This window comes from Bombus bifarius, unplaced genomic scaffold (assembly GCF_011952205.1).
Source record: "Bombus bifarius isolate JDL3187 unplaced genomic scaffold, Bbif_JDL3187 scf7180000009144, whole genome shotgun sequence".
NCBI classification, from domain to species: Eukaryota; Metazoa; Arthropoda; class Insecta; order Hymenoptera; family Apidae; genus Bombus; species Bombus bifarius.
Window position 1 is genome coordinate 19619 of NW_022884929.1, and position 11453 is coordinate 31071.

Here is an 11453-nt window from a genome sequence, read left to right on the forward strand (position 1 = left end):
AAAGGATGCTAGCCGCTCTCGAGAGAAAGTCTCTAGTGGGAGACGTCGTTCGTTAAAAAATAGGCGTTTCGACCGTTCGCGGAGAGACGCGATCGCGAGATAGCACGTCAACGAGAGTTGTAAGTTCCCGTTACGATTAAATAATCGACGCCACGAACTGATCGATCCCCTTATTTCGATTATGATAATAAGGGTAGTTCAATGAAATTCCACAGAATTAACACAAATAAATTAATGTTTATTTCAAAAACTTATTAACTAGAAAGATATAAAAGGAACAAAAAAAATGTAACTGCGTTTTGATTGATAAGTAAAGCGCGACGTATCAGATGTGTTGACGGTTTGACTTCTCGAAAAGTTCTGAACGCCTTTCGATTTTTTTTCGTTTTTTCTGGAAGGCGACCCCCACTACGTTCGGATCACGCCACATTCTTTTACGCGAGGTAAAATAACGGCCACGATTCGACGTTTCTGGAAGTCGCCCTGCTTAATGAACCACGCGCTTGCCACTACAATGTTTGTTTGCCGGGCAGACGCGACGATCCGTCTGCAACATTATAGTGGCGCGATCGACAGTTAAGAATATGACCTATGGTAAGCCGTATGGCGTAACAATAGGTTTCCCCTATCTTCCCGTAGTTGGGACAAAGACTGTTTGTCTGTTTGAAGGACTTTAGTTTCCTAAGAATTCTGCCGAATATCAATGGTCCGCCTGGCTTGGCGCGCAGGCTCTATTACAATGTTTGGGAACCCATCGTGACATATGGTGCGCCTGTGTGGGCTGATGCAATGAACTATGAGAAGAACAGGAAGATTATAAAGAGGACCCAACGTACTGCCCTGTGCATTACATTTACAGCCTACCGCACTGTATCTCATGCGGTGCTTTGTGTATTGACCGGCAACATACCGATCAACATTAAAGCTAGGATGTTGAAAGAATCATACGAGAGAATGAAGATTTATAAGAGCTTAGCTGTTGAAGGTGAAGTGATCGATAGATACATCATGTTAAAAGAAGAACTGGATGACATAAGGAAGAAAGCCCTAATGGAGTGACAAGCGGAATAGGGCAATTACAAAGAGGACAACTTTACTAGGAAGTTGATAGGTAATGCGTCTATATTCGCCAAGAAAAGGAGAGACATCGATTACTTCACGATGCAAATGTTAATGGGGCATGGTATCTTCAACAGCTACAGAAAGAGGATCGGTAAGGGGGTCGACACTAAGTGTAGGGATTGTGGTGACCCGAACGACGATGCAGAACACGTCCCGTTCGTGTGTCCTAAATGGACCTAATGAACATAACGATCGAACTCGAGAATTTCCTGGGTCTCAGGATAAGTGTGGACAACTTGGTGGACACCGTGGTTACCAAGGACGAATACTGGACAAAGCTCAAAGCGTTCTGCAAATCGATAATAAATTACAGAAGAGAAATGGAAATGGCTATGGGGTCAGCGAACAGGAGGAGCGGTACCAGCATGCAACGTTAAATATTCGGAGACGCGGTTAATGACAACCCTGATGAATGCTGATCGGCTATGCCGGGGTTGTCCGTGTCTAATCAAATAAAGGATCGAGGGGTTTTTAGGGCGTATGGCGATGTCACCTGCCGAGTCCTACATAACCCAGAGACGCGGATCTCTTTGGGTACGCGTAATAGCATTTTTCCCTCTTCACGCAAAAAAACCGGTTCATCTAACAAATTTTTGTTTCATGACGACGGTGTCCTCGAGATAAGGACTCATGGTAACTACAACTGCCGTACATTCTCTACTATTCTCCTCGATAGGAACATGAAGAGATCCGTTCCTTTTTTCAACTACGATCGGATTTGCAAAGTCGGATTAAGACTGATCAATGACTTTGTCTTGCCGCATTTCTGTATCTACTTTAAACACCTCCGGGTGTCTATTACAACCTTTTTTCTCTACTTTACGAATAGAAGCATTTCCGTCCTTTATGTTTAATTCGACGGTATTCAGGAAGTATGTGCCAATTATGAACGAGTGTTGCATCAAGGTATGTGAAACTTCATGTATCGTTACAACGTACGACTCATCATCTATCACAATATTCGTCGAAAATTCTTCGAGTGTACAATTTCTTCCGGACCCGATACCAATTTTCACATACTGATTCGCTCTCATTAAAGTTAGTTCGCTACCGGTATCTATTAGCGCGCTCAATTCGAAATTTCCGATCTTAAAATCTTTACCACGCTTCGTCTGCAACGATTGCCACGTGCTAGAAACAACTTTATGGGACTCGCTCAGGTTGTCGCATTTCGATACGATGTGTCCGTCGTACTCTCTACACTTAAAGCACTTGGGTCCTCTCGACCTATTCGGGCACTCTGCACACTCATATTCTTCGTCGCCGCAATTGTAACATCTCGTCTTCTTCATATCTCCAGATTGACTGGGCTTCCTGCTCCTTTCAATTTTGGCTAGCTTCACAATCAATTTTGCTCTGCGATAATTCTGTTCCTCGTATATGATTAATCTCTTCCTCAATTCTTTAATGGATGTAGTACACTTATTGTTTTCTTCATCTACTATTCCTTCTACAATATGCTCCACTTTCGCCTCCTCTTCCATATCAACATGGCTGGCAATTTCAAGCATGCGGTACAATTTATATTCTAGAGAAAAATGGCGCGCCCGGGCGAATAGATGGCGTTAAACGCAATGATCCCAATTGAACTGAAAAGTCGTTATGTATTAAGGGACTTGTATGTAGAGGATGGTTAATCGAGAGATTTATTAGACGAGATTGCCCGTTGTAGAAACCGTCAAGTATATTTTAAAATGATTAAATAAATAAGAACAGATAACGTTCGCAAAGACGCTCGTATTAACGGATTCGCTAAGACAGTGTATAACCGCTCGCTCATAACTCGTTAGTAACTGATCAATACTCGGTAGATAGTCGGTAGAGTCATAGGACGTGGCGGATCGAGAGCGACTCATGTTGTTGTGCCCTGGAACACGGACATCGCCTTGACGCACGAAACATATCGATAGGTAAACTCCGGACAAAACAAAGTCACCGTTATGGGCAATCGTCGATCTAAGATGAATTCAAATTTTCCGACCTCCCCCCTCCCCCAGTATAAATAAATGGACGTGATCGCGAGTTTGTATATACCGAGTACCTACGAATTATCGATCAATATCTACGAGTTATTATCCGAGTCATCCGAGTCATAGTTATCGAGTTTTTCGCAAGCGACCATACCCTAGCTTCGCGAATACATTTGTACGAGCGTCTCTCGACGGTATTTATATTTATTCGTATTTATTTTATTTATTCTAAATATATTTGAGGCGTTGCAGCAGCAATTTCTCGTATTCTCTAAATTATTGATCCTCACACGATCCACTACATGATCGATAACTCTTTACGATTGCGTCCGTTTAAACTGGTACAGTATAAACTGGTCGGAGGAGAATCGGAAAATTCAAATTCGTCTTCGTTCGACAGTTGCACGTAGCGGCAACATAGTTTTGTCCGGAGTTTATTTATTGCTACATTATGTATGTCCTAACGATATTGATACTCCGAGGCAAAAAAACAACATAATTTGAATTGTCCTCTAGCTCATGTACCGCTACATGTACTTTCAAGGAGCAAAACTGGCACAGTCCCGCTTGTGACGCGAAACGGAGATTATCGTTTCCCTTCCTTTAACGCATTTTGCCATTGAAAGACACGAATTTCTGTGACTTGTTTTATCTCTGTTATAAAAGTTGATATTTACAATTCTGTAGTTCTTATGCAAACGTAAAAGGTAAGGAAATATTAATAAATATTATAATAATATAATATAGTACTGTATAATAATATTAATAAATGCTTCGCTATTTACTTGTTTTATTTCCATTAAAGTATATTGTATTTTTCATTAGAGTACTTTCACTTTTATTTGGTGTAATAATAAACATATACGTTAATATTCATTGACATTAGTGTAATTGTAAGCTTCACTGTAAATTTAATAAAATTGATAAGAACGGTATTGTTAACAGTGTATATATTTGTAATTAAACTAGATTTTATTCTCAACGTTACTTCATTATTTTTATTATTGTTTCATATAAATATTTTTTTTGAAAAATAATTTACATATGCTTCTAAGTTAAGTGTTTGTATTAATTGTTACATATGTCATAATTTCAACCACAATATTAAATTATGGTATGTATTATTAAAAAGTATAGTTTAATGTATATATTAAATACTTATGTAGTATCGTTGAGCTGTGCTCAGCGCTGTAGAGGTCGCTGTTGGGTACGGCCGCTCTTTTCCTCATTTTTTGTACCGTGGAAGAAAAATCGGACTCCTACGTTCGTAACCTAAGGCGCTAACCACTTCGTCGTCCGACACTAGTTAGTGTCGAGTGGTGCTATTTAACTATCGAGTGCCACCACAGGCCCTTCTTTCCACGATACTACACTTATAAAGAATTTATTTGTAGATTTATCGGTTGTAGGAATATCGGTACTACATCAAAGAATCGGATTAAAGCACTAATTACCAAAGATATATTGAATATACGTTGCTTGGGTGTTAAAAAATCTGTTAACGACCATTTTGGAGATACTTTGCTCAAACACCACAACCTGGCCCTTCAACTTCAACTACGCCGAAAGTTTTGAAGAGCCGAGCAAAAAGAGAGGGTTGAAGGAAAGCTGCAATTAATATTAAAAAACAACAGTCAATGTCACTTGTTGCAAAATTACGAAGGCCATTAATTCGTGACGATGACAGTAATGTAAATGTTTGTATCATATTATGATGAAATTTAATATCTTTAATCTTACCCCGAATCTCATGTTACTGATCAATACTAACCTTTATATATAGTACCTAATAATGCTTGATATCGGTTAATTAATATGTTGAAATCTAATCGCTTAATGTATGTACATTATGCATATAAATTCTATTATAACGTAATTAAATATATCCTACATTTTTAGAGGAAACGTGAAAACCGATCTAAAAAAAGGAAAAGTGCTAGAAGTAGCTCAGAAGAAGAAATAACACAAAGCCCTACAAAACATAGTAAATGAGAAAAGTGTTTTAAGCGAAACAATTTCAAGGAAGATCGCGGGTACTTCACAGACACATTTACAGGATCATCTTTCTATAAGAGAAGATGCAATACAGCCAGAAAAGTGTTCAATGACAACAAGAAATAGTAATAGAAAGAGAACTTTTTCACAGAGTGAAAACACGAAGATGCATCAGCTAAAAGAAGAAGATGAGTCATTCCCTGAAGTGAAAAAGTTTCAAGCAAATATTCAGAAACAAGAAATTAAAAAGCGGCAAAACAGATCTATGACATTGTGTTTCGATCGCGGAGAGACGCGATCGCGAGGAAGCACGCCAACGGGAGTCGTAAATTCCCGTCACGATTAGATAATCGACGCCACGAAATGATCGATCCCCTATTTCGATTAGGATAATAGAGGTGGTTAATTGAATATGACACTGATGTAACAAGGTGTGAATGACAGTTTATTCCAACAACTTTGTGAAGAAGATAGTTACGCTGGTGCGTATGTATAAGATAAGTGACTGACTGATCTTCGGGTGTAGACCCGGTCGAAGAATGTTGTATGTTTGAAGGTTGAAGAATCAGTGATGTTCGGTGACGATGCTGTAGCGGAGGAAAGCTAAGGATGCGTGTGTCTAGCGCACGGGACCATCGGATTTGTTGTTAATTGTTTAAACGAAGGTTGGTGGACTAGGAAGGGTCTTAGCTGCTCTCGATAGAAAGTTGTTATTAGGAAGCATCGTACGTGGGAAAACCCAACTTTCCCTTGTCAAGCCGTGGTAGACAATAATCTTTAGAAATGATTCAGAAAACAGATGTTTGTTGGGTCTGAAGGACCTTAGCAAGCAAATTAGTGGGATTTATGACGGGTGCTTAAGGTTATTGAGGGTACGCCGTAAGAATGAGCGGACATCTGGGGCCTGTCTGGCCCGCGGTGTATGGCCGGGTCCAGGTAGAGTGTTGCACGACGCAACATATTGAGTGAAGATGAAATACAACCATCTTCGGAGGAAGAGAGAATGCTCTATTCGATCCATTTGAACAGGCAGGCACGGACACTTCAAAACTTGTTCAACTAGGATAACTAGAACGAAAACACGAGAACAAAACACTAGAGCTATTGCATGAACAAAAGCTTTGAAAAATGCAAACATTGCAGAGGAAGCGATTGCATATAAATCCGCTGCGTTAAATGTGCAGGTACACACCCCACTGACCAGTGCACTAAATCACCGGAAACCCCAACGAAGTGCATCCACTGTCAAGGTGACCATTCTGCTAACTACAAAGGCCGCTCAGCCTACAAAACCTTATGTATAAATAAATATCCCAAGCTTAGAGCCAAAGAGACAACCAATCAAATACCCAGTCTTCCGAAATTCACTACTACTTCAATCTCCTATACTACTCCCAAGCAGTACAAGGAAATCAAAATAATCCAAATAACCACAGAGACCATTCTCAAAATAATGTCTCCAATTCATAAAACACAGACAACGTCTCTAGTGTCACAGTGGCCCCGGGAATTCAGCAATAGGATAATCATATCTCACATACCTTAGCCATCGAAACAGTAACTAAGCAGTAACAGGATCCCTATGTGACCGGCATCCAACGATAACCCCTCCACAGGAGCCAACCCCTTGATATAAAAAAACCTCCCAAGTCAGTACTCGACATTCTATTCTGTTCTGTTATAACATTCTGTATCGTTACTTTGTCAGTTTCTAATAAATTTTGTAATAACGATCATAATTGAAATACGAATCTCTCACCTTACGTGCGGAATGTGAAATAATCCCGAATCAACGTGACATTAGACTTGAAAAGTTAATAGAAAAACAATCTGAACAAATAAATAATTTGCAATCTCTATTAACACTCACCATGGATAAATTAATACGCCTCGACGCAAAATAAAATCAAGACGCATAGCTCTTTGGAATGCCAAGGGGCTAGCTCAATACAAATTCGAACTAGAACTCTTCCTAAAGCAACAGCAAGTCGACGTAATGCTCGTATCTGAAACCCACTTCACCGACAAAAACTATCTGAAAATAAATGGTTATAACTTCTACCATACCCAACATCCTAGCGGAAAGGACCACGGCGGCACCGAAATCATTATCAAATCCAGCATTAAGCACTACGAACTTCCATCATTCCAGAAAGACTACCTCCAAGCAACAAACGTAGCAATAGAAGACTACCATGGTACAATCACCACTTCAGCAGTATACTGCCCTCCCAGACACTCCATCGCCAAAGAAGATTTTGATAACTTTCTTGACACTCTGGGCAATAGATTCATAGCTGGAGGAGACTATAATGCCAAACTTACCCAATGGGGCAGAGGTCACAGTAACAGGCAAAAATCTCTTAAACAGCATAATCACCAACAATCTCAACTACTTCACCACATATGAACCCACACACTGGCCCACTGACACTAACAAAATACCTGACTTACTTGACTTCTTCATAACTAAAAATATCTCGCCAAAATATGTCCAAATCAACTCCTCGGCTGATCTCTCTTCTGACCATTCGCCCGTGATAGCAACAGTCAGTTCAACAAGTATCGAGAATACACATAATGGCTTTATTCATAACCAACTCACCAACTGGCAGCTCTTTAGAGAAGTCTTTAATGACTCAACTTTAACCCTTATTTCACTAAAAACTAATGAAGATATCGAAGCAGTCACGAAATACTTAAACACGAGCATAATAAACGCTATCCGCTCCTCCACACCTACTAAGACTTCTATCAGCAAACGTGAATATCCCCATTACATATTTAAAAAAATAGCAGAAAAACGTAGACTAAGAAGAGTATGGTAGTCCCATAGAACACCGGATGACAAACGCAAACTAAACAACGCAACTAGAAAGCCAATCACAATCATCAAAAATTATAAAAACGACTGTTTTCATAAATATCTCGCCAATTTGTCCCCCACAGCTGACTCCAACTACTCACTATGGAGGGCTTCCAGGAAACTCACGCGCTCCCCGCAAATAATCCCATCAATCCGCTATCCGCAAGGTGGATGGGCGTGTAGCCCTATAGGTAAAGCCAACCTGTTTGCTAAATACTTGTCTAAAGTATTTAAACCCCATTCCTCCAAAGCTGCCGCAGACATTACTGAACACCTGCACTCTCCCTTCTAAATGTCTCCTCCTATTGAACCCTTCACTTCTGCAGAGATTATAGAATCAATCAGTCGCCTAAACCCCAAGAAAGCAGCGGGGCATGACCTAATAGGCAATAGAGCAATCAATGAACTTCTCATAAAAGGGATTGCACTCGTCACATCGATTTTTAACGCAATTCTTCGCCTTGAATACTTTCCTAAGGCCTGGAAAATTTCACTGATTACTCTCATCCCTAAACTCGGAAAACCAATATATGAAACTCTGCTCCTATCGCCCAATTAGTCTTTTACCTATCCTGTCAAAACTATTCGAGAAAATGCTAACGAATAGACTCCTTCCACTCTTGGGGGATTTGAAAATACTCCCAGATCATCAATTCGGTTTTCGGAAACAGCATTCAACAGTAGAGCAAATCCATCGCATAACACACATTATCAACCAATCCCTTGAAAAGAAAAAATATTGCTCAGCGATATTCCTAAACATTCAACAGGCATTCGACAAAGTATGACACAAAGTACTACTATACAAACTTAAAAAAGTCCTACCACACACCAACTACTCCATCTTAAAGTCCTACCTAACCAATAGGCAACTCATGGTTAAATACTTAGACGTCACTTCCACAACGTTCCCAATGGAATCTAGCATACTCCGAGGTAGTATCCTCGGACGCCTGCTGTTCTCCATCTACACTGCCGATTTACCAACATCAACAGAGATAACAATAGCAACATTTGCTGACGACACAGCGCTACTAGCTTCCCACGCTGTTACGTCGCATGGAACAGCTGTACTCCAGCCGACGCTACCTGGCAGCCAGCGGCCCTCAATAAACTCAAGGACCCACCATAAACCGTCAACTTTGGCTTCATTGTTTCCACATGTTTGCCAGTCAAACTGTTTGTCTAGAAGTATTTTCAGTTTATTTTCGGGTTTCGGAAAAGTCCTTGAGTTTATTAGGCTCTTAGAAATCACGGAGAAAGCGTGTAGTCACCGAGTGGGAATACCGAACACATGTTTATCGAAAAGGACTGGTTTTCCCCAGGAACGAAGTCACCCCCCGATCCACGTTGGTGGGAGACTACCTCATATCCTTTTTCATTAGCATGGCTCATAACCAATCGGCATCGCGGATGGTTACCCTCACTTCCTTGACGAAAAGTGTGAACAACGAATCCGCGTTCTTCGTTCAAAGGGCACACCCACGCCAAGCTTTCCTCCGGAAAAACATAAGAGGGAATAGTCAGTCAAGCAATTCGAGCCTCTCAGGTGGGTCATTACATCAACTCAATACTGTAGAAGCAATTCAGAAAAATATGACAAGGAAGGGATGTGTGTTGAATAATAGATAATAAAACTTCATTTACCTTAAAAACTGTTCTTTTTAATAATATTAGCCCGAAACTTTTTAAATGTAAATGCATACAGAATTTGATTTTATGCTAAAAGTATCTGTACATGCTCAATCCGCCTTGCGATAGCATACGTATCTAACAGGGGATTCGTAATATATTTGACACATATTATCTTTACACGGGAAAATCCATGTCGAAGGAGCAAAAATATCCTGCAAAATTGAGACTGAAAACATATTTTACGGAATATCCCGGAAATTATTACGTTTAGAAAGATAGTTTAAACGTAGCAATTGTCTACAAGCAAGGAATTCAGCTAAACAGTTTTAATCTATAATTTAATTTTATCTGTAAATTTTCTTTAATACTGGAAATTCGCGTCTTTTTGTTAACTTTTATTGCAAAATGTTGTTCGATGCTCTGGAAAATTGAGAAACTTCAAAGAAATGTATAAAATATGGATAAATGGAAATTTTTATTTTTGATATTATAACAAAAATAACTGCATTTGTTATTATTGTACTATACTTGAAATAAATTCAGCCACTTTCAACATAAAAGTAAATTGTTTGTAATATGAAAAATACACAACATCAGACAGATATTAAGAAACACACTATGTAACTTCAATTTATATATCATGTTCATAACATATAACAATATTTCCAAAATATTATATCATAATAGAAATGTAATTATATTCTTTCCAGCCATCTTACTCAAGATCCAGTTTTCGGTTTTTGGTCGTGGACCTTTGCCCTATCGAAGCTAGTAGAATTTGGCGACACAGCCTTCATTGTGTTACGAAAGCAACCGTTGATTTTTCTACATTGGTACCATCACGTAACAGTCCTTCTCTATACCTGGTTCTCTTATGCAGAGGCCACAGGAAATGGCAAGTGGTTTGGCTTGGTAAACTCTTTCGTTCATGCCTGGATGTACTCCTATTATGCTCTGAAAGCAATGCGGTTCAATATACCAAAATGGGTCGCCATGTTTGTTACTACGCTACAGCTATCACAAATGGTTGTGGGTTGCATTTTAACTGCATCAGCTTACTACTATGTACACAGTGCCCAAGTTGAATGTCACGTTACGCCTTTGAACATCAAACTTGCTATGCTGATGTACCTCAGCTATTTCATTTTATTTGCCAGATTCTTCCAGCAGGCTTATTTATCTAACAAACACATAAAAAAAATTGGAAAGAAGGATTAGCCTAATAGATCTGCAAGTTATAACAAGCTGAAGTTTATGTAGAGCAGGTGAAAAATTTTTTAAATCTTTTTTACGGATGCTTTTCAGTGACATATCTTAAGAAAAACTTTATCAAAATCTCATGTGATGGATATGGACGTCAAGAAATAATTTGATGAATATAGTTCTCTCAAGCCTTTGTGAAGGCAAAGTTGTAAAGATTGATTGTGAATGAATGAAAATGGAGAAATAGAATTAAAGTAAATCTCGCACACTAAATCAGAAATAAATTTTTAATATCTTAACAATATTATCGTTAACTATAGTACGAATGAATTAATAAATCTCGTCCTGGAAACACATATATCCCTAATCTGTTTACTTATGAAACAATTTCCAAAGAAATTTTTTGGTCTCTTTTATTTGTAATGTTTCCTTCTTCCGATAACGTGACAAAACCTTACTGGAACAAGAACGGAAGCGATATAATATTTGAAAATGTAATGTGTAAATATTCGGGTAATATTAACGTATCTAATATTGAATCATCTAACAGTAAAAAAAATATTAAACACAGATTCGCCGGCAAATCTGATATACTTTTATAATAATGAATTATAGGGTTGACATATTTATTGTCGTACGTATAAAACTATGAAACTATATAT

General features: G+C 38.8%; 2 protein-coding genes across 2 annotated transcripts; both read left to right on the forward strand.

Moving 5' to 3' along the window:
• The first annotated feature begins 584 nt into the window (after window positions 1–584).
• On the forward strand, window positions 585–1059 carry LOC117213889. The gene is made up of 2 exons (XM_033459576.1): window positions 585–608; window positions 670–1059. The coding sequence occupies exons 1-2, from the start codon at window positions 585–587 to the stop codon at window positions 1057–1059; spliced, it is 414 nt and encodes a 137-aa protein (XP_033315467.1).
• Window positions 1060–9339: 8280 nt separating this feature from the next.
• On the forward strand, window positions 9340–11059 carry LOC117213893 (elongation of very long chain fatty acids protein 6-like). Its single transcript, XM_033459578.1, has 2 exons — window positions 9340–9396; window positions 10276–11059. The coding sequence occupies exons 1-2, from the start codon at window positions 9340–9342 to the stop codon at window positions 10804–10806; spliced, it is 588 nt and encodes a 195-aa protein (XP_033315469.1). The 3' UTR covers window positions 10807–11059.
• The last annotated feature ends 394 nt before the right edge of the window (window positions 11060–11453 follow it).